Source organism: Vespa mandarinia, chromosome 5 (genome assembly GCF_050613455.1).
Source record: "Vespa mandarinia isolate Hongniang chromosome 5, ASM5061345v1, whole genome shotgun sequence".
NCBI classification, from domain to species: Eukaryota; Metazoa; Arthropoda; class Insecta; order Hymenoptera; family Vespidae; genus Vespa; species Vespa mandarinia.
The window spans coordinates 1,573,959-1,597,500 of record NC_140814.1 but is presented as its reverse complement, the minus strand read 5'-3'; the positions used below and the strand labels follow the sequence as shown (position 1 = coordinate 1,597,500).

At 33.7% G+C, this 23,542-nt stretch overlaps 3 protein-coding genes across 15 annotated transcripts; 2 read left to right on the top strand and 1 right to left on the bottom strand.

Moving 5' to 3' along the window:
* The first annotated feature begins 4,606 nt into the window (after window positions 1-4,606).
* Window positions 4,607-15,146, top strand: LOC118448216 (inositol polyphosphate-4-phosphatase type I A). Of its 12 annotated transcripts, none has more exons than XM_085657466.1 (17): window positions 4,607-4,677; window positions 5,778-5,957; window positions 7,380-7,472; window positions 8,422-8,577; window positions 8,657-8,857; window positions 8,928-9,082; window positions 9,144-9,459; window positions 9,618-9,741; window positions 9,830-9,916; window positions 10,002-10,162; window positions 10,245-10,428; window positions 10,499-11,751; window positions 12,020-12,324; window positions 12,401-12,618; window positions 12,693-13,015; window positions 13,089-13,356; window positions 13,429-15,146. In XM_085657466.1, exons 2-17 carry the CDS (start codon window positions 5,840-5,842, stop codon window positions 13,559-13,561), a joined length of 4,095 nt encoding a protein of 1,364 aa, XP_085513592.1. In that variant the 5' UTR covers window positions 4,607-4,677; window positions 5,778-5,839; the 3' UTR covers window positions 13,562-15,146. The 12 variants fall into 12 exon arrangements, with proteins under 12 accessions (XP_085513592.1, XP_085513593.1, XP_085513591.1 ...); XM_085657467.1 differs by lacking the exon at window positions 4,607-4,677 and adding an exon at window positions 4,855-4,984; XM_085657465.1 differs by lacking the exon at window positions 4,607-4,677 and adding an exon at window positions 4,996-5,017.
* A 2,652-nt stretch (window positions 15,147-17,798) lies between these two features.
* On the top strand, window positions 17,799-20,896 carry LOC118448217 (protein scabrous). The gene is made up of 3 exons (XM_035881227.2): window positions 17,799-18,034; window positions 18,576-18,915; window positions 19,577-20,896. The coding sequence occupies exons 1-3, from the start codon at window positions 17,799-17,801 to the stop codon at window positions 20,894-20,896; spliced, it is 1,896 nt and encodes a 631-aa protein (XP_035737120.2).
* Window positions 20,565-23,308, bottom strand: LOC118448119 (uncharacterized). Of its 2 annotated transcripts, XM_085657475.1 has the most exons (4): window positions 22,729-23,308; window positions 22,469-22,639; window positions 21,615-22,409; window positions 20,565-20,696 (listed from the first exon to the last, which is right to left on the bottom strand). In XM_085657475.1, the coding sequence occupies exons 1-4, from the start codon at window positions 22,846-22,848 to the stop codon at window positions 20,691-20,693; spliced, it is 1,092 nt and encodes a 363-aa protein (XP_085513601.1). In that variant the 5' UTR covers window positions 22,849-23,308; the 3' UTR covers window positions 20,565-20,690. The 2 variants fall into 2 exon arrangements, with proteins under 2 accessions (XP_085513601.1, XP_035736839.2); XM_035880946.2 differs by lacking the exon at window positions 20,565-20,696 and having other exon boundaries at window positions 21,417-22,409.
* Window positions 23,309-23,542: the final 234 nt, after the last annotated feature.

The window sequence follows — 23,542 nt, the reverse complement described above, 5'->3', positions numbered from 1 at the left end:
CATTAGGACCGCCCTCGTAACCGTGAGACGTAACCAAGAGAGCGCATCCCTCTTCGCCCACGCGAAGAGCACGGGCGCGCGACCTCGGCCACCTCTATCCTCTTCCTTCTCCTCTTCCTCCTCGCCTATCCTTCTTTCTCGCCATAAACCTTACCCCCCGCGGCAGCGGTAGCTGCTATACCCACCACCAAAGAAAGACGATCTTAGAGAATTTCAAAAAGAATCGCGCGTCTTTAAAAATAAATCGCGAATATATTTTTTTCTAAATAATTTCATCGAGAAACGAAGGAAAGATCGAAAAGACAAAAAGTCGAGAATTATCGTAGGAGGAGGAAAAGAGGAACATAAGAAAAAGAAAAAGAAGAAGAAGAGGAGGAGGAGGAGGAGGAGGAGACGGAGGAGACGTAGAAGAGAGCGAAGAAGAGCGGGGGCTGACGCGATGCCGCGGGGGTTCCCAGGGCACGTGGGAAATGCACAGTAGTCCGTCGTATAGTCGTCCTACCCCCACCTAGACGACTCGCTCACTCGCGCGGCTTCGGGTCCGCGAGCTACCCCCACCAAACGTACCGTCGCGACTTCCCCCACCGGTATCACGAGTCCCAGCACGGACCCAGACACGACGTAGAGCTCTCGGAGCCACGCCCATTAAAATCTCGCGGTATCGTTTCATTGGGCGATCCCACGCGGACGCGACGATCGCCTCCCTCGCGAGATCTCGATTCACTGCCGACTCTTCCTCCTCCTCCTCCTTCTCCTCTTCTTCTTCTTCTTCTACTTCTTCTTCTACTTCTTCTTCTCTGTTTCTGCTGCTGTTGCTACTAACGTTAAAGCTAAAGGGAAAAGGGGACAATGAGCAACAAAGAAAACGCCGACGAAACGCGAGGGTGGATTCCGATCCTTCCAGCCACTGCTCGACCTCGACGTATGTTCGACGAAGAAAGAGATAGAAATGAAGATGGAGTTTGATGAAGCAATAACGATAATCATGAAACTAAGAAAAAAACAAACAAACAATTTTTTCTTATATAAAACGAATACTTTTATATCCCCGATTATTTTTATCAATGAGATCTTATTTCTATAAGGAAATATTTATCCTACGAATTCGACGCTCTCGTTATTGAAAAAAAAAATGATAAAAGAAAAAGATCATCACAGAGAAAACGAAAAAACTGGTTCTCGAAGGTTATCATCGCGAGATTGGTTTCTCCGTAAATAAAAAAAAAGAAAAAAAAGAAAAATAAAAAAGAGACAGAAGAAGAAGAAATGAAAAAGAAAAAAATAGGGAAAAGTAAAAGAACAAAAAAAAGATAAAGAAAAAGAAAAGGAAAGAAAAGAAAAGAAGAGGACGCGTATTCGGTGAGTCGGCGGATCACAGAGGTGCCGCCTTGTTGGCGCAGGAAACGGAAACTGGCGGAAACAAAGGCTCGACAAACAGACGGCTTCCCGTAGGGAATGTTACCAGGGCAAATAGCGCGCGCGTCCGCCTAGCTCGCTATCGCGTTCGTCGGCTGCTTCGGGCCAGGCTCGCGACAAATATTGTCACGAGTCTTCCGAGCAACGAAAAGAAAGGAATCCCACCTTGTTTCATGGTATACCTTTCGACCGATAGATTAGGTACCTAGGAATTGGTACTGTAAACTACCTTTCTCTCTCCCACTTTCTCCTTTTTCCATCTTTGTCTCTCTCTCTCTCTCTCTCTCTCTCTCTCTCTCTCTCTCTCTCTCTCTCTCTCTCTCTCTCTCTCTCTCTCTCTCTCTCTCATCTCAACGAGATAACGAGGAAAGGACCGATCAGACGATTTCTTTACTTTGTATTGACATTTTGACAAAAAGTTTATATAAAAATATCTCAAGGAATTTAATAAAACGATAAATTCTTTCGTTCCATTTTATTATTGTAATCGTTTTAGATAAATGTTTTATCTTAATTTTTACTCCTGTCATGTTTCTTTCAATTATCGTGTAATCACGTCGATCACCGTAATAAAATCACAAATCGATAATCCTCGCGTTTAGAGGAAGGACCTTGTTGACTTTATTTCGTATTATCCTTAGAAAAGGTTGTTCCTCGTAAGGTATATAAATTGGCATAGGACAAAGCCACGAATAATCGCGGACATCTTCGCTTCTTCTGTGCTCTGGCAATGCCGCTTTCATCACACATATATACATACATATACATATATATATATATATATATACACACATAGATATATACCTACATGTGTACATGTTACGTTCCGGCCGCAAATCTACGAGCGACTTAAGCTTTATTGCGAGTGCCGTAAAAGCCGAGCACGGTTTTCGACTCGTCGTCCATGCCGCCTCATCCCCTTCATTGCCTTTTACGAACATGACACACACACACACACATACTTAAGTATATATAGATATATGTATATATCTTTTTTTTTGTTATTCTTTTTCGAATAACTTTCGATAAGTCGATAAGATGAAGAATGTTTTAAGAATTCCGAAAGGAAAATATTAAAAATATTAAAACAAATGTGCCGGAAGATTCGTGTTAGCTCCATTTCGGAGAATAGGCCAACTGGAAGATACTATAAAGAAATAATATGTGTGTTGGAACAATAAGGCGCGGCTTTTCAACGTACAAACGTCGTGTTATTAATATCGCTAATAACACCCAACGCTAATCTCGTCAACTAATCTTGTCGCGTTTCGCGATAAGGAGAGGAGCATAATGACAGGTATCGTCGTTAATCCATCTACATAGGTGTGTACTCATCGTACGTGAAACGACTGGGGAAAAAAAAGGAAACAAAGAAAAAACTTTTCCAGAACTTTTTTTTACGCGACATCATTAATAATTATTAGCGTAAGAGATAATGCGTCGTGTGACGACGAAAATTATCTCTTTTAGTCTTCGTACATTTCTTTTTTTTACATTTATCTCTCTCTCTCTCTCTCTCTCTCTCTCTCTCTCTCTCTCTCTCTCTCTCTCTCTCTCTCTCTCTCTCTCTCTTTACCTCTACCTCTATCTATCTGTCTATCTATCTATCTATCTATCTATCTGTCTATCTATCTATCTATCTATTTATCTATCTAATTCTATTTGTCATTCTTGAAATTATAGTAAACGAGGATAGAATTCTACTTCATCGAGGATTTAAATATATCGGAAGATTTCTTCCGATGAGAAATCGAGGTCTGGTCGATTCATTGAATGGATCAATTTTTTAAGAAGATACAAAGGAAGAAAAAACAAATATTTTTGAAAAAATAAAGGAAGAGAGAAAATAGTGAACTCGAGAGAGGTATGAACTCAAATCGCTCTTAATACACGAATCTTTTAATACGTTCTTCTCGTGCTGTAAAGTTAATAACGCTTTTATAACTCTCTCTCTCTCTCTCTCTCTCTCTCTCTCTCTCTCTCTCTCTCTCTCTCTCTTTCTCTTTCTCTTTCATTCTCTTTCTCTCTTTTTTCTCCCCTTTTATCTACGAGAAGTTTAGATGTGTGTACGAACATACACATTAGAAGTTGCGAGCTTTATACGTCGGACTCGCGCGACTCGCTCGTGTTGGGATTTGCTTTCGTCGCTTTACCGGATTTACCGACAGACTCTCGCTCAGTGAAACACGCCCATGTTTGACTTGGCTTTTGAGTTACGCCGAAATTTTCAGAGAAAGACGCCGTCGTCGCCGCCGCCACCACAGCCTCGGGCGAACTTATCATCGTCCGGCTTCTCTCTCTCTCTCTCTCTCTCTCTCTCTTTCTTTCGGTCTCTGTCTTTCTCTTTCTCTTTCTCTAACGACACAACGAACTTAAACGCACGCGTTGCAATGCAAGAGAGGGAATAGATTGTTTGTCGATTTTTAGTCATCTCTCCGCACCATAAAGCCGTCGACGAGCTGCACCAAGAAACGATCGTAAAATCCGAATGCCTCTTATTCCATTCGGAACACGAAACAACCTCTCTCTCTTTTTGTCTCTCTCTCTCTCTCTCTCTCTCTCTCTCTCTCTCTCTCTCTCTCTCTCCAGCTTTGCTCTTTTCTACAGATGCTGAATAAAGTTGTTATAAACTTTCGAGAGATGATCCATCTAGATCTGAAAGGTACGTTAAATTGATCTAGACAAAAGATTTTTTTCTTTCACAACTTTCCGAAAAAAAGAAGAAAAAGAAATAATTTCGAAATAAAGAAGAAAAAAAAACAAGAAGGTGAACATATTTTTTTTTTTAATTAAATGTTTTTGATTAAATTTTTTTCTATTTGAACTTGCCGATTACGAAAATCAATGCAGGATGATTTTGATATTTCTAAATGCTTGATATTCATATTATATTAAACAAATTTCATCAATTTGTATTACAAAACATTTTAGTTTCGTTTTCAAAATCGAGTAGTATCGATTCTGAATAATCGATTGTTAGACTTGTAGCGCTATCTAGCGTATGATATCGCGTAGAACGTTCAACGTCGTACGTTGAACGGTATTGCATACCAACAGGTGCATCGACGGACTTGACTTGCAACGTCATCTGACAGAATACAATGGAACTATTATTGTGATTCTGTATCTCCTCCTCTTCTCCCCATTGATAGGCAAAATTCGTGCATGCGTGTATAAGAAAATCAAAAAGCCTATCTCCGTTATTACGTCACGCCATAATATTAGATATGTCATTTTGAAAAATATTACGAGTTTACGTGTGTAAGAAATTTTCTTAGAATTAATCGATTATTCTACTTATTACTATTGCACATTCTTTCAACTTTTAATTTTTGGACCTCCATAATTTTTTTCTCTTTTTTATAGAAAAAATATATCACGCGAAACCTTTTGTTCATATCATAATATTAGAAAAAAAGAAACATCTTACGTTCGTATCAATTCTATAGATTGATAGATAACTCTTTCCCTCTCTCTATCATTATTTCCCTCCCACTTTCTAACAAGTTAAAAGAAAAATCTTTATCTTTGTTCTGTAAATGTGGCCCCCCTGCATAATACAACTGACGTTAGTACCCTCCATGACTAAAAATAGTTAATGGTACACGAACATGGTGTCTATTGGTTTGACGTTTCAATGATTTTTATGTTTAGTTTTCAAATGTGTGACTCCGGTTTACTAATAGATAAATCATATTGTAAACATGTTAAGATAAAAATCGTAGCTTATCATTTATTCTTCTTAGATTTTATTACATTATTTTGAAACTTAACGCCTATTACGTCTGTTCCATAAAATGTTTCTGCGATCGGATCTGTAGAAAGTGATTCCTATGTGTAAAATGAAAATGTTGAATATTTTTTCATTATCATACTTCGTTTCTACTATCGAACGAAGGACGCCGAAAAAAATTTTCAATTTCACAATCGATCAGGTAAATGTATTTCTTTTAATTAGAAATTTAAATATTTAACTCCTCTTTTTTCTTTATCGATGTGCAATTCTTGTTTTGATTAAACGAGTCGATTTTTATAAGCGTTAATTTTCTTACATTTATTTATTTATTTATATATATATATATATATATATATATATATATATATTCCATTATAGTTTCATTTTTGATTAAATTGAAATAACATTGTAACATCTTATATGTTTGTATTTAGTATATTCTGTAACTCATACATACATCATATACAATAGCTTATATATTTAAATTTCTTATTAACGAATAATAATTGATCAAATGATAAGCCAAAATCAAATGTTACGTCAAACCACACTCTTAATGATATATGGTTATTATATAGAAGACTAAAGACGTTGATTTGAAAAAATATTTATGTATGGATTTCAGTACTTTACACAGAAGTGAACTAGGTGATCTGTGACAATATGTGTGTGAAAAGATAATTTAAAATGAGGTTCAACAAACAAGAGTTATTGACCCTGGCAACTCAGCCGTCTCAAAAATTTGAAAAGGAGGGTGTTTTATACGTTCGTGAACGCCAAGAAGGATTTTTTCGCAGAACTGAGAGTGAGTCATCCTATATTTTAGAAATATTTAATATTGTTATGCATATTGCAATGTCCTGAAACTCTATATTCTAGCATATAGAGATATGCATGTTTATTTGTCCCATAACTTATATTATATATATACATATATATATATATGTTTTCTCAGGCACAATAAATCTAAGCGATATATAAACATATCATTCTTATGATATAATGATAAGCCTATTACATAGATAATAATCTTCAATGTATATCATTAGTGCAGTGTATGAATTTATAAAAAATTAATATTAAATTTATAGTTTACATCCTATATATAGATATTTATATATTATGCATTATAATTGTTGCCCCTTTCTTTTACCAATATACTTTTACTGAGCATGAACGATATCGCATACTATTTGTTGTAAAGTTATCATTTCATGGCAATTTCAAGTTTGTTCTTGGTCAATTTTTGAATGGATGTAATGTAATGATTTAAAAAACCAACAAAATATGCTTAGAAATATGCTTGCAATGTGTGACAGATAAATATATATTTTAGAGTAATTATTCTATAATGATATATAATGATATATAATAATGTATTTCATAATTTCAGATATTATAGCCCTTAGAAATGTTGATAAAATATTATCTTTAAATAAGAATGCATGTATTAAATAATTTGCTGAAAATAATTTATTCCATTACTACTATAATTTATATAAAAATTAGCTGTATTTGATAATACCTTGGTGAATAATAATAGTAATAGTAATTTATTTTTAAGAAGTTAAAAAAAAACTACTTATCATTTCCCTACTTTTCTACATTATAAAAAAGAAAGAAAATTCGATGCACAAATCCTGTACTAATAAATAATGATTTAAGACATTCATTTAGAAAAGTGAGAATTTCCTTCATTATTATAAATGCTAAGAAAATTCTGTGTTTAATATTAGCTATTTCCAAATGATCAGAGCTGCTGATTTATATTCAAGTATAGAAATATTTTGACATACTGTAGAATGACCTTGCAAGTAAAAGATTAATTTGAAATAAATATTTTTAATTCCTAGGAATTAGTGCAATGTTGTTAATTACTTCCATATAGTATTATACTAACAAAAATGATAACACAGTTCATTATAAAAATCACATTTAACAAAAAGTCCTATTCGTTCTCTTAATTTAGGGTTATGTAGGCAAGTGAATATGTCAAATTATTGATCATCAAAACTTTAACACGTTATTTCTTATCAATTTAACTTTTAAAAGATATTAAAAGTAGAATAATCAATCTCAATTCATATTATAAATTTATCCTGAGCACTTACATATCCCTACAACAAAGTAGATTTATGTTATGCATTTCACATATGATACACACAGATACATATGTATGTTCTTAGATTTTGATTAATGATTACCAGTACCTCCATACAATTTCCAGGTACAGGTAAAAATCTTGAGAACAAAAGACAAAAAGGGAAAACACATAAGACTCTACGAGACCTCAGTTGCGTTACAGCCAGCACAAGTAAAGGTACATTCGAGTGCATTTTACCATTATGTATCACAATCATATATCATAACATACCTCTCATCTAACTAATGTTCCCAAGGTAATCGACAATCGATACCTTACAATTAATATCTTAAAAAATTGCACAATAATTTTAATCATTCTAATTTTTACATTTGTTTCTTTTTCCATTGATGTTTCCAAATATATTTAGAAATATTATATTAGATCAGAGTGTTCAAGTAACATAATTAGCCTCACATATTTTGCTTAAAAATGATTAATGATTTTTGATTAATAAAAAATAAATTTTTTCACTTGTAGCAATCAGTGCATGTTGTAAATTTAAATTATGCTTATAGAGCTTATTAGAAGAAACATGACTTTGCATGTATTTAATAAAAGCATGAGTGATATAGTTGTTTGCTAAAGATTCTACTTTTTATTTACCTGCTACACCTATATTTAAACAACTATTGAATTAAACATTATTATAAATTTTATATCAATTGCCCCAATATAATCTATACCCCATTGTTATTTTTTATATCTGTATAGTAATTATTAGAGTGGTATAATTTATTCTGCACACACAAGATGGTAGATTAGGCATTAATGTTTTAACACAAATGCTTCATATAAAAAAAATGTACCATAACTGTTAGAATATTTCTGTATCTTTAATAACAAAATTTACAATGTTCATATGAGAAAGCTCTTAGAGGTGTGCATCGATAAATATGAATCAATGTTTAAACAATAAATATACTTTGTTCATACCATATTGACAATAATGAAATATCTTTTTTTTAATCTAACTTTATAAGTATCGAAAAGTGCTTTCTTGCAAGAATAATTGTTTTAATTATTTGAAAAAAAAAAATTAAAAAAATAAAAGAAAAGAAAAAATATTATATAATATTAATATACAGAAAAACTAACTATATATGTTTTATAATTTGTTTCACAGTAAGTCTAGAACGATGGTGCAGATTAAGAGGAAACCTCCTATTTTATTTCAAATCAAGAGAACAGTGGTCAGAGCCGCTTGGTGTTATTATTCTGGAACAGTGCTGTGTCCGATTGGATCAACCTACAAATCAAATTCCATATGGATTCAGCATAGGTAAGATTTTTAATGAACTCAATATTTCACTATATTCGTAAATGAAAAGAATTGAAGAAATTGTAAATATTTCTTTCAGTATTTGATGGTGGCTTGTTCCAACAATTGGGAGCAAACTCAGCTGAAGAACGAGATAGCTGGTTACAAGCATTGCAGTTAGCTAGCTATGAGTGTATGCGCAGTCAACTCTTAGCATTGAGACAACGCATAGAAGCTTTTAGTGGACACAAACATGATACTGACATACATATGCTGAGGTTACAACGTGGGATTTTTACAGGTTGAAATCGACTTTAATTGACATTCTGAAATAATGAAAATATTCATTTATTAGAATCATTTTACTTTAGATCCTGCAGAAATACCAATGTGTGAGGTATCGCTAGCATGCGATAATCTTTTATGCGATGGACATGGTCGACCTCCTAATCCTGTTTTAGAAGTAGACGTTCAATTGAAGCGTTCAAAGACATGGATCAAATATGCACGAACGGAAGTTGTCGAGGTATTGATTTTTATTTTGATATCAAATTCCAAGAACAACTTGTTCACTATATGCCTTACAGAGAAGTAGCAATCCAGGATTTTTAACAACTGTGAGCTTTAGAGCAAGCGACGGTCTTAGCTCTGATACGAAAGTACGAATAACAGCCTATGATGTCAGAGAAAGAGTAAGTCAAACGGCAACACCAATAGGAAGTTCGATAGTAACTTTCAACGCAATCCAAGATACACCTAGATTACGAATACCCTTAAAATCCGCTAAAACAACTACTGTTGGGTTTTTGACAATTAATGTATGGAATCTGGAAGCTGAAGACAAAGGAAATAGTACAGAAAGTACACCTTCTAGAAATATTCCAAATACAAACAGTCAGCAGGTAGCTTGGACAAGTGTCTACAAATAATTTTCACAAACAGTATTTAGTAATATTTTAGGTAGTGGGTGTTTTTTTTTTTTTTTTACACTAACAAACTACTAATTCTACTCGTATCTGTATAATTCAAAAAGAGATAATAATTAAATTTATTTATATTGGAGTTACAGGTTTTATCGCATAGACGGTCGCAATCATTACCTCCAAGATTAGGAACTAAAATAAAACTTCCACATCAAGGACAATTGAAATTATTATTTGCCAATCCATTCATTCAGACATATAGGTGTGTAATGTATATAAGTTTTATAATTGAATGTAAAATAAATACTTTAGGACAAATATTTGATAACATTTGTAACTTTAATATATAGGTTTCATTCAGGCCTGGGTGGAGACATATGTGTACATGAAATTATGGCAGAAAGCAAATTATGCTTTCAGTTTCCACAACATTTACTGTAAGTAGTACTTTCTTTGGACTATGCATGATTTCTTTATCGATAATAATAATAATAATAATAATAATAATATAAATGATAACAGTGGAATTTGGATACAAGAGGAGAAAGAATTACTTCAAGAAGTAGCTGGTATGGGTGAATTAAGAGAACCATGGCATACAAAACAAGTTGAATTACTCGATCGCCATCTTCATCTTTTACATTTATATTCACAAGCCAAGGAGAATTTAGCGGATTTTAAAGGTAATTAAAATATATTGTATTTCGGTGTACGTAATAGCATTGAATTTTTTTTTTTTTTATAAATTAATTTTCATTCACGCAGGAAGTTATTTCAAGCAATCATCTCGTAGAAATGATCGAACATTGGAATTTGCACCTTTAAATTTGCATCTTCAAAGAATGTGGGTTCATAATGATACATTGAATAAATGTGGATTTTATGATTTTGTCAGTGTAGGTGCATTTACTGCCCATTCTCACAAGAGTAAAAATGGTGGACTGATAAAGTAACTATTGTCATTAATTTAATCCTTATATAATAGAAATAATAAACAAAATAAAACAAAAAATTTTCAGACTTGTACAAGCACTTAAAGAATCTCCAACGCGAGGAAATCAATTGTATCAAGGAACATCGAAAATAATTATGGCACACGATGCCATTCAGGCTATCAAACAATTAAGAAGAGATGTCGTAGAAGCAATGCGTTCTCTGATGAAACTTGCCAAACGAAAGCAAACTAGCGGTATGTTACCAATATGTGAAGATATGATAACAAAGACAAGAATATTGCTTAGTCTTTGGGATCCAGGCCTTGTGGAAGAAGCTTTGACTTTCCTAGAAGAGCATAAGGTAGCGAAGGTTCAAGAAGAGACGAACGAAGATAGTTCTTTATTAGATTTCAAAGTTAATCAATCCTTGTCTCCATTTAAACGAATCACGCAACAACTTAATTTTGATCTAAAGAGTCCCGATTTTGATGATTTCGTTACTCCCGATACCCCAGAATGTATGCAAGATACTTGGTGCGAAGAAAATACCAAAAACAACTATGCTTCTTTGACATTTAGAAATAGCATGAATTGCGACAACATCGAAAATACTACTACTACACCTACTACTACTACTTCTACTACTACTACTACTACTACTACTACTACTACTACTACTACTACTACTACTACTGCTACTGCTACTGCTTCTACTACTGCTACTACGGTTACTACTACATCTACTACTACTGGAACGACTGCAACTACCACTACTACCACTACTACTACGCAAGAAGATAAAGAAGACTTCGTTATATTTCCGGAAGTAGAAAATGATCAGGATATAAAGGAAACGGAAGCCACGGAAAATGGCAATCACGAGGTAAGCAATAATAACGACGACGATGAAGAAAAATATGACATCAAAAAGGATACCGATAAAGGCAAACGTTTCTTGGACATGAAAAAAATGTGTAACTCTCCGTCTGCAAATTATTATAAACCGACGGACGAGCCGGAACCCTGGGATCTCACACAGCTAAACATTGAAGCGAGTGTGATGTGCCTGGTATCAAAAGTCAAATTCCTTTGCGGTAGATGCAGCAGTCCAGCTGTACGTTTACGTAACAAAAATAGTTTAGGACGATCGCAGAGTCTCAAGGGATGTCTGTCGAACAATCGAAACAATGCAAGTGTTGTGACAATTCAGCCTAAGAATGCGTTGCAGAGCGAAGAATCAAGTAAGTTGCTGGACAATTCACACAACTCCATCTCACGACAGCAACCAAGTCCCGGAATGGAAAAGTCAACGCCAGCTTTCTCCAAAGCCAAAGAAGGTAAAGAAATTAAAGCTAGTACGAACGCGTCATATAATCGTTCAAATTCGTTTTATATGTACATATATCATTATTTTTCAATACTTAGCTATTTCTCTCCCTACATGCACACATATGTATATCCTCATAAATGTCATCATGTAAACATCGAAGTTAGTTGTCACTGAAAATATTATCAGTCGCGCGCGCGAGCAACTTGGTATTTATAAGACTTTCTTATTCGGAAAAAAAGTTTTTCTAAGAAACGTACAATGTGTAACTTTATCAGGGACTACTGATATTTATTGTAATACGTCTTCCGATAAAGTGTGCCAAGCTGTTGACTCAATGACAAGAGTGATTAAAAGTAATTCTGGACAGAGGAACAAGTTTATCGAAGGTCTAGACTTTGCATCGATCGTAGACTGGACGAGTGAACTTAGACCAAGTATGAAAAAGCTGCGCCAGGCTATGGATGGGCTTCTTAAAACTGCAAGGCTCACGCATTCGGTATTCCGAGTTCAAGAGGATGCCAAGACAGCTCAACGTGCTTGTAACGTCCGATATAGACGAGACGTTTGTTTCAGTCAGGCAGTAAATTTATTTATCAACATATTCTCCTCCTAAATCTTCAAATCCTCAAATTATATTCATCAAAATTAATTTTCAGCTTACATCGTTAGTGTCTAGTATCATGGCAAAACTATGGTGTCAAAGGCCTGATCCAATGTTTCTATTAATTTTGACGACTCTTGGGCCTCTAGTTTCTTTTGAGGGACTTCTCAGTTATTACGGCGATGAGATTGATATGTGGGGAGACATGGCGGTTGCAGTTGAAGATATGCATACCGTTACGTTTACTTTATCTAGACGTGGTATTCAGCCTAGGTATAAATCATAATTTTAACATTAATACAATCATTGTCCTATTTGATTTTTATATTGTCTATTTGTTTCTATAGAATCGAAGACATGGGTTATACGCCCTTTCAACTTCCATTACCTTGTGTAGTCGGTTCTCGGACCGCTTTGACAGTAATACTTCCAGTACCAGATGCTATATATTCTTTATTGCCATTAGTACCTTCCTCAAGACAGACCTTATCCTTCAACGTGACACCTGTATTCTTCAATATAGGTATTAACGAAATGGCATCCTTGGCTGAAAGTCTTGGTACTATTAAACCACAAGAGAAAAGTAATATTGATAATTTCGATAGACTGAATGAATATTATTTAAGATTCAAAAAACTCAATTTGCCTACGGAACCAGCATCTACTCGGCGTGAGTATAACTAATGTTATATTTTCATAATAAATTTTCATAATAAATCATTTAAATATCTCATATTTTTTAGTTGGTACGAAATCTGCTTTGAGTCATACATTGGCCGACATGATGTTAAATTTAAAAACAGCGGTTCATGCTAAGGTGAATAAAAACGTCGAGATATTGCAATTGTCTTCGCAAATATGTCGACGTATGCGTGGCTTGAGATTTACCAGTTGCAAAAGTGCCAAAGATAGGACTGGCATGTCGATCACTTTAGAACAGGTTAACATATTATCGACGGAGTATCATTTAGCGGAGCACGAGTTTACAAGAGCGCTCGATTGTATGCGAAGGTAAATAAAACTTGTTATTCATCGAATCCGTATATTACTCTCGTAACCGGCATTGTTTATATCTCATTCCAGCGAAGGATGTCGACGCGAGAACACATGGAAGAATATCGGAGTACGGAAATACGCGTTCAACAGTCTACAGATTTTAACTTTCCCAAAACTATATCGACCACCAACTGGTACCTATGGATCAGCACAAACTTAAGATAAGTGTTACAACGACATAATACATCTGGTTTTTTTTTCCTTTTTTTTTTTTTTTTTTTTTTTTCCTGAGATTGCAACTTGCCGACGAATGTATAATTTCATGCGACGTGATTAACGATTCATGATCACACACTCCAGTGTCTGTAGATATAGAATTAGCGATAAAATGAAGTTTGTATTTTTAAGAGACAAGGAGATTCAACGAACAATTTAGACATGTTTAGATGTTAACATATATAAAAAAGAATGATCGATTGATTATTCTTTAGTGCCATTTTTTTGTTCTTTTTTCTTCCTCTCAATTATAGTTGCGAAGATCAGTGCATCGAGTTTTGCGAGCTGTAAAATTAATCATGCATAAGGAAACATATTTATTGCACGGTGTACATAATTTTTCGACGAGCACAAATTGATAAGATTTTGCAATATTTAAAGGGAAATTAACAAATTTGCCACAACTTTGTTAAGAACAATTTTGTTCGTTAGGCAATCTGAGTGCTTCCTTTTACACATCAACGGTGGAATAATAACGTCGTGATATATATTGCAGATAATTCATATTTATCATTACGTTAATTGTATATTTGTATATTTTTTTTCTTTAATTGAAATATCATTAAGAAATGTAAAACGAGACTTTCGTTATTATAATACTCTCATACGCGTGACGTAGTATGAAAAAAAAAACAAATGGCAAATATGTTCACAACATAATACATACATACAATATTATTGCCCCTGACAATAGGCCAACATTCGCACGAGCGTGCATGAAAAAAAAAAAAATAAATCTCGTAACTTCGAATGTATGTGAAAAATTATTGATTTTTGTCGAAATGATTTCAAATAAAAATAATTCATAAATTAATAAGACATATGACATATTATGTTTAGGAGATTAGAAGAATTATAATTAATTTACAATTAATTGATTATAATTAAGTTGTAATAACATTGTTTTATATCTCTCGTAAATGCTTCATTGTTTATTTCAACGAAGATGGTTCTTGTTAATTTTTAGAAAAAAAGAAAAAAGAAAGAAAGACAGAAAAGAAAAAAGAAGACATATTAATATAAAATAAAATAATCGATGAAGCGAGTTGTCTCAGAAATCATCTCATTGGAACGATCTATGTCTAATCCTTTATATACGCATGCAAAGTGTCTCAACAAAGTAATAGAAAATTTAATCCAAAAACAAATTATTCAAATACGTGTCGTTGAGATCGCCGAGATGATTCATGTTCTTTAAAATGGTATAGGTCGATAGTCTTCACGAATAATAATGATTTTCCGTATTTAGAATTGTTAACAAAAACAAAAAGACAAATAAAAAAGAAAGAAATGAAAGAAAAAAAAATTATCGAGCGCGCATAAACGAAAATTGTATCGCAATTAATAAAAATTGTATCGAACGTTACGTTTCACTCTTAGATACATACATACATACATTATACATACATACATACATTATACATACATACATACATATATACATACATACATATATATACATACATTGATATCAACGTTAAAAAAAAGAAAATGAAAAGACCGCACATGGAATGCGAATTGTTTTTAAATATATGTATATTGTTATTAGTCAATACATGAATTTTTGTAAGAAAACATTTTCCCCCGAGCTTCAAGAGCTCAAGTAAATTCGAAAGCGCAGTAATATATATATATATATATATATATATATATATATATATATATATATATATGTATACGTTGTTGAATTCGTGATAGAAATTTAGAAGAACGAAGTATATTGCGATACGCTCATTTCAAATTCGCATTAAGAAAAACTTATATGTAAAAAAGAAGAAGAAGACGAAAAAGAAGAAGAAGAAAAAAGAAAAGAAAGGAAAACAATATAGATATATATATAAAAAAAAAAAAACAAAATGAAAACACTCTTCCCTTCCAGGCCCCTGCCATCACCCCGCCTCGTTCCTCTCCACTAAAAAAAAAATATATAAATAAAAAAACAAAGATTTACCAACAACAATCTGTAGTAAAATTGTAAAACAAATTTAATAAAATGTCTTTAAGGGATGATTAAATTAAAAGAGATTATAATTTTGATATATCAATCGATCGATTGTAGATGTAGTATTTTCTTTTTTTTTTTTTTTTGTTTTTTTTTTTTTTTCGAGGAAAAAATGTGAAAAATGTCAACTATTTTGAGCAGGTAGAAAAAGAAAAAAAAAAAAGAAACGTTTCTGTGAAAACTTGCTTACCAGCTGACAATCGAGAAAGATGATCTGTATAGCGAACGAACCCGCCCTGTGCGAAACGCATTTTATAAGGGTATCGATGTTCATAAAGATGCCTGAGAGATGCATTTGCAGTCTGTCGTGTGCCATTGGGTTGTAGGTAGTAGGGATCTCCTACGGTTGAGCAAGCACACGGCGCGTGGCAGAAGGATTCGTGTTTAGCATATCGGGTATGCCGTTCATTCACACATATATACAACTTAAATCATATATATATATATACATGTCCATATATATATGTATATATGTACACTAACATACGTATATGGACCGACAGAGTTGGTGGTTATAATGCACAAGCACGCACCATTCTTTTTTCTCTTCTCATTTTCTTTCATCGAACCCTTGAAGCGCGTGCCTCGGTTATAACACCCTTCTTCTTCTCTCTTACTACTTACGTTCTACGTTTACATTTGATATCGTATTACCAATTGTTCAAACATGTAAAAGAAGAATGTGCAATTTATTTTGTAACGGTAATATTAATGAAACCTTTTAAGTACAAGAAATTATATACATACATCGCATCACAATTTTTTTTACGAAAAAGAACAGTTGTTCATCGTCTACTTTAGGTAGAGAATTTAACTCAATTTAACAAGCAATTTGTCTACTTTTCCAATATAAGTATTTCGTTAAATATGAAATTTTATATATTTATTATTTATATTATTATAGGATATATCTAAATATTATGTAAAATTCATGATTAATTTTTTTTTATGTAACTCGATCGTTAAAATATTATTTTTCTTTTAGTTCAAAAATATCCTCGTGTGTTTTACCTGCGGGTACAAAAGATTACGAGTATAATGAAGTTGCTTCCTTTCTTTGAGTATTCTTCCCTTCCTCTTTTACATCTTCCGCACGAGCGAACCGGAGGCCGGCCATCGATGTCGCGTGGCGTGCGCGTGGAGAAGCCTGCGAGATAAAAATAAAAAGAAAAAAATGATGATGAAGGAGAAAAAGAAAAAGAAGAAGAAAGGAAAAAAAAAAGAAATAAAATAGCAATTTTCTTCAAAAATATTATGAATGAACTAAACTATCCCTAAAAACAAAATAAATAAAATAATTAAACAAAATAACTAAAAAAAAGAAAAAAGGGAAGGAAGAAACATAACATATTACAAAATTTGCCCATTCATAACTCTTAATTAATATATAAAAATAAAAATTTTAGAATAGAATTCGAACGAGAGAATCGAGAAAAAACCAAATTTTTTAATAATTCTGTGTAATAATGTTAGAAAGAGGAGGAAAGAAAGGTATTCGTGTTGTAGGTACTACGACGAATTGTACGATTAACTTCAATAGTGTGTGTTATTCAAGTACGAAAGGGCAAATCGCATGGCACATTCGAGAGTAAAGCAGACAGGAGGAGGCGATCTTAGAGAGCAGGGGCTGAATGAAACGAAGCATGTAGAAGAGGAAGGGGAAGAGGAGATGGTGATAGTAGTGATGGTGATGGTGGTGGTGATAATGGTGGTGGTGGTGATACTAGTGGTAGTAGTGGTGGTGATGGAGGAGGAGGAGGAGCAGAAGGAGGAGGAGGAGGAGAAGAGAAGGAGAGAGGGTGTACACGCGCGAGAGTAAGAGGCGAGAGACACAACGATGTTATACCTGGGACGCCTGGTGTTGGCGAACACCTGCTCCACATTGGTATCCCCCTGATGCCTTTGTCCAGCCAACGGATATAATACACGCGTACCTCGTCGAAGAGACGCCAGTAAGTCTTGGAGAGTCCAGGAATACAGACAGAATTCTACGTGCTTTACTACTTATTTTTCATTAGTTATCACGAGTTCCATCGTAGTCCATGACATACACATAGATATTTCATTCAATGTAATGACCTTAATGACGTAATTGATAACAACAATAGTGATTTCGGGCATTCAACGTTTATATATTTATATATAAATATTTTTCACGGTAAACATTATTAACTACGCGATGTTGACCTTGTGTTTATTAACGATTATTGCTATATTGAAAACGATCAACGGTGTTCCAACAGTCCCTTTAAATAACGAAAATCTTGCGAGCACAGTGAAATTATTGCAAGAACAAGTTAACGCACTTCTTTATCATCGTCAAGAGGATTACAATGCCTTAGAAGAAAGTTTGAAACATGCCATAGAGAAAAATACGGAATTGGTTGTACTAAGAAAGGAAGTCGACTTATTGAGGTGAGAAACAGACCTTTCCATTCTTTTTTTCTTTTTCTTTTTTTCTATGTTTTTTCTACTTTTTCTTTTCTTTTTGTGATCGTAACTCTTTTCAATTCTCGTACGATCGATAGCACGCGCGGACAACCAAGCAAGCAAGCAAGCTACCACCTCGTTGATTTTTTATTTTCTTATATGGTGTAAGCTCGTATATGTATGTAATAAAAGAAAAAAAAAAAGAAAGAGAGAAAGAAGAAAATTCATACAAATCGATACGTGTGCGTTGTCAAACAATAATAACAAAAAAAAAAAAACAAACATCCCCGATAAACGTTTCTATAGATAGCAATGACCTCTTATACTCATTAATCTTTAACTCGTCTGCGAACTAAGTTTTCTAATGAAACATGCATGCTCGATGAATTCAGAAGGCGTTCAACTCACTAGAAATAGAGATAGAGATGAAGCGAAAAAGAGGGAGAGAGATAATTTAAGAAAATTTAACTAACAAATTGATACCAAGAAAAATCAATTCTATCTTCTATTGTTCCGGTCGTTACAGAAAAGAAGTAAATGAGCTAAGAGGCGGAAGTGGCAACGAGGCGAAAAACGAGCGTTTGAGGGTGAGATGGTTAGGTAGTGCAGTAACCGAGTTACAGAGCGAAGTCGCCGAAGTTCTAAGAACAAGAAATGCCAGTGAGGAATTAGCAGAAAGATCAAGGATGCGAAGCGAGCTATCCCTTTTGAAGGGTGACGTTGCCGAGGTAGGAAGAGGCATTCGTAATCTTGGTGGTCGCATTGCCAAGTTCGAAGCTGCCCTGGGGACAATTCGCATCGATATCACAGCTATGAAGGAACGTGCCAGCAAGCTGTCCCGCACCTGCGCCGATGTCGCCAGTCAGGTAATAATATCGAAAAAAATAAAAAATAAAAAAAATACTATTTATATGCATATACGATTAAGAATATACGATCTACGAAGACGTTTATCGTTATACGTAAACATAAGAGACACGTTGACGCATCAACATGTTTAGTATTTATTCGAAGAAAAAAAAGGAAGGAAAAAACAACAAGAAAAAAAACAATAACAAAAAAAAAAAGACGCAAGAGATGCACCTGCCGTGTTCGTACAGCCGGCAACCGGTGGCTCCCCATTTCTGTTTCTCGTTTTACCGGCCGGCAGCTGCCGCTGTTGGCTCCTCGCTATATCGGCCCCCTTCATTCCGGCGTTCCATTCGTTTGGCAGCATCGACCCCTCACTCCTCCCTCTCTACAGGCCCTTCACTTGCGATGCCCTCTTCGTCCCACCCATGTTAATAAATACCACGTAGGCCCAGTATGTGACGTGGTTCGTTGCGCTCTTTCGACAAAAGCAGATGTTTCGTATTCCTTTCCTTTTTTTTTTTCCTTTTTCTTTTTGGGCATTCCAATAATCATTCTCATCTCTTTTTTCGAACACTTCCACTCGAGTCATCATCGTATTTCTCTTTATCTTTCACTTATATATTTGTAATATTTAATTATCTAATTAATTTAGTTCCCTTTTGTTTGTTTGTTTAGATCGGTACTATGCAGATCGAATTGAAATCATTGAAATGCGACACACCGAACGAGCACAGATCCCATCGGTTTTCCGTTCATCGACACGAGGACAAGTTACGCGAAGACAATGAAATCAAAAATGAAGTGCTGCACGAAAATAGGAAAAGGCATAGCTATTCGAGACCTTTGATACATCGTATAGAGGAACGTCTCACAAATCTAGAACATAAAATTTCTTTAGTATCGAGAAAACGTGGTATGATAGAGAAGAGAGTGGTATATGAAAATCAGGATTACTTGAATAGTCGTGTAGCTAATTTGGAGACCGCTCAAGAAAAATTATCTCTACTTTTGAAAAATATGAGTAAAGAATTGTCCTCGACCAGTAAGCTTAGCGAAACGATGGTTGAATTGTTTGAAACTGTACAGACATTGGAGGACAAGGTCGATGGTAATGGATCAGATACTAAAAGAGAAATCGCAAGATTGGATATTAACGCCGCGAGAAAAGCAGCTGAATTGTCGTTGACTAGAGAAGAATTATCGAATCTTCGAAGAGCTGTTCAGGCGCTCAGTGTGAGTGCCTCTAAGCTCCAAGAAAGAAGCGATAGACATCAAATATCTATCGATTCACTCAACGATACCCTTAATCATCTTGACTTATCGTCATCTATAGAAAAAGCAAGTAACATAACTCACGAGCTTGAGCAGGTGGAAGATCAGTATCGCTTGATCGTCGATGCCTTACCAGGTAATTGCGACGAAAGAGATGGCCTTACTCTCCTTGCACCTGGTCCAGGTGCACCGTTACTAGCCTCGTGTCATAAGGGATGGATCGTTATCTCAAGACGCATCGACGGTATGATCGAATTCGATCGTACCTGGAACGATTATGCAGCGGGTTTTGGTTCACCGGTTAATGAATTTTGGATAGGCAATGAAGCTCTTCATAGACTTACCCGAGACAATTGCAGCAGGTTGAAAATCGATCTGATGGATATATATGATACACATTGGCACGCAGAATATGAATACTTTAATGTTGATACTGAAGAATCCGGTTATAAGCTCCATGTTTCCGGTTATTCCGGAAATGCAACCGACGCATTGTCCTATCAGAACAATATGGCCTTCAGTGCTAAGGACAGAGACATGGATATTAGTTCCACCGATTGCGCGGCTAATTATCACGGTGGCTGGTGGTTCAGCCATTGTCAGCATGCTAATTTAAATGGTAAATACTCGTTAGGGCTTACTTGGTTTAAATCTAACACGAACGAGTGGATGGCTATCGCTTCCTCAGAAATGGCGATACAAAGAAAACAGAACTGCCGATAATTTTCTTAGGTTCATTTTTTACCTTTAATCGATTTTGCTATTAAGGGCCAACTAATTATGATATTACCAGCCTTTCTTTTATTTGGTTCATTTTTTTTCGCAAAATTGAATGTCAGAATTCAATAGGCGACAACGTTAATATTATTTTCACGTGCTTGCAAAAACTTGAAATATTTATTTATTTTATGTAATTTGCAAGACATTCAATTCTTCGCTATTCTAATACCAAAGAATTGTATTAAGTCCATTGTAAATAAATTTATTGTATAGCTGAATGCATGCGATGCCAGACGATATAATCGAACTTAATACAAAGTTACAAACAGGATCAGAGTGAAAGTAAATATATATATATGTAATATATATAAATGTATATATATATAAGTATTTTTAATTTAAATAAATTGAATACATTTTAGATGTTTGATAAATTAGACAAAGAACAACCTTGGAAGACACATATTAACTGTAGGATTCAGGTACTTAGGAAATTATGTAATATTTAAAACTTTTTCAAGTTTCATTTGAGTTCTTCCTTCCTTATAGATACAGTATTATCACGAGTAAGTCTAAATTTGCATTTTTTCTCATGTACAAAAAGAGTACCAGAATTAGCATAAGCTGATCCGCATATTTTGCAAACAAATGGTTTCTCTCCTGTATGAGTAAAAGTATGTTCCTTTAAGTATCTTTTTCTTCTGAAAGATTTACCACATACCTCGCAAGGATAATTAGCTTCTCCCGTATGAAGTCTTAAATGATACTTGAATCCATTAGGAGATGCATATGCTGCACTGCAAATATGGCATACAAAATCTTTATTGCCGTTATGTGTTTTTTCGTGTCTCTTTTTGTAACTGAGTATAATAAAAGTTTTATTGCAAAATTGACAAGCATATGGTTTGGAATCATTGTGAGTTTTTAGATGCCTTTGTAATCCAGATTTAGATACAAAAGTTTTACTACAAACATCGCATAAATATTGTTTTTTATTTTTTATAGATGGTACTTTACCATGTATGCGCAAGTGCAAATTGAGTTTGAGTTTTTTATTAAATGACATATTGCATATTTCACACTTAAATATTCTACTGCATTTTTGCTTGGTACTTTTTTCATTGATATGAAGTTTGGTATGCTCGAGTAATGCTTTTCTAGATGTACATTCTGTTTTACAAAGATTACATGTAGAAATCTGTCTATTTTTTAAACGATTGCTTTTTCTTATACCGACAGTTTCTAAGTCTCTCATACTTGCTGTCCACTTGTATTGTAATTGTGGCTTATCATTAGTTTCAAAAGAATTCTGACTATCAGAACTACTTGAAACTGCATGATCTAAATACTTAGAGCTAATTATTGCATTGTCATCTTGATTATGATCATCGTTAGTATTAAAATACATATTGAAATTATTTTGTTTTTCTATTTTCTTAGCTTGCGTAGACAAAGAAGGCTTTTCCATTTTTTGGAAAAATGTTGCATTTGTTATGTCCGTTTGTACATAAATATCCTAAAATCATATATCTACCAATATCTATGCCAACAACAAAAAATACTTTTATTACATACCTGATATATTTTAATACTGTTTAAATTAAACCCAACATTTAATTCCACATTATAATATTCGCGTAATGTATTATCAGATTTTTTACATTCTTTTCTAAATTCGTGAAAAGCTTCTAATTTTGTAATACATTCTATACATATTAATTTAGGTAATATATCGTTTTCTGATATCTGAAACGTGTAACGGTAGTACTATATACATTTAGCACGAAATTTTGATACAAAATATATACAATTTAATATCCATATAAAATATTCACCTCTATAGAACAGCAATTTATAATTTGTAAACGTAGTTTTTCGTTGTCAAAAGAAAATATAGACAACATACTTTCTTCCTTTCGAAGACATAACCTACAGACATTCTCCATTTTTTTCATATCACAATTTTTATTTACTAGAAATATTTTTACTCAATTTATTTTATGTTTCAAAAATTTTTTTAAATTTATTAACATAAATGTTGTGTCGACAGTAGAACAAGAGAATTGGCATTTTTGTATAAAAAATAATTGTAATCATTGGCTTACATTCAAATAAAGGACTTTATGAGAAGCGCGCGAAAAATTTTCAAATCTTTGGGAAACAAGGTTAAGGAATTTTATTGTTGGATTACTCAACATATATACGTGTATTGCGCAATTAAATAAATATTTTATTTGCGAAAAAAAGAAAAAAAAAGAAACACGAACCACAACACACATTTCACTGAAATGTTTCAGACAAATTGTAAATACCATTTAATATAATCTACTTTAAAACGAAATCTTTATTTATTCAATTAAAAAAACATATGCACAAGTCGTCAGTCGATCTTGCAAATAAGTCACAAGTGAACTATAAAATTATTTTTCGACGATGACATAGCATTTAACATAGAAATTCAATTCTAAATACAAACGATGGCGATACTAGCGCTCTTTATTAATGATGTAACATGTAGTATATTTTCTAATTTCAGATGTATTTCTATGAATATGTAAATATAAAGTGATATTTTTTAAATTTGCAAATAATGATCGAAAAAAGATATGTATCTTCGTTTTTTGCCTGATCATTAGAAAAAGATTTACT

Coding starts and splice junctions, on each gene's coding strand:
- LOC118448217 (XM_035881227.2), top strand. CDS start 17,799: ATGTTGACCTTGTGTTTATTAACGATTATTGCTATATTGAAAACGATC. Junction 18,035..18,575: donor AAGGAAGTCGACTTATTGAG/GTGAGAAACAGA, acceptor CGGTCGTTACAG/AAAAGAAGTAAATGAGCTAA. Junction 18,916..19,576: donor GCGCCGATGTCGCCAGTCAG/GTAATAATATCG, acceptor TTGTTTGTTTAG/ATCGGTACTATGCAGATCGA.
- LOC118448216 (XM_085657466.1), top strand. CDS start 5,840: ATGAGGTTCAACAAACAAGAGTTATTGACCCTGGCAACTCAGCCGTCT. Junction 8,858..8,927: donor ACAACGTGGGATTTTTACAG/GTTGAAATCGAC, acceptor ATTTTACTTTAG/ATCCTGCAGAAATACCAATG. Junction 12,619..12,692: donor AGACGTGGTATTCAGCCTAG/GTATAAATCATA, acceptor TTGTTTCTATAG/AATCGAAGACATGGGTTATA.
- LOC118448119 (XM_035880946.2), bottom strand. CDS start 22,848: ATGAAAAAAATGGAGAATGTCTGTAGGTTATGTCTTCGAAAGGAAGAA. Junction 22,640..22,728: donor TAAATTGCTGTTCTATAGAG/GTGAATATTTTA, acceptor TACACGTTTCAG/ATATCAGAAAACGATATATT. Junction 22,410..22,468: donor ACAGTATTAAAATATATCAG/GTATGTAATAAA, acceptor ATATGATTTTAG/GATATTTATGTACAAACGGA.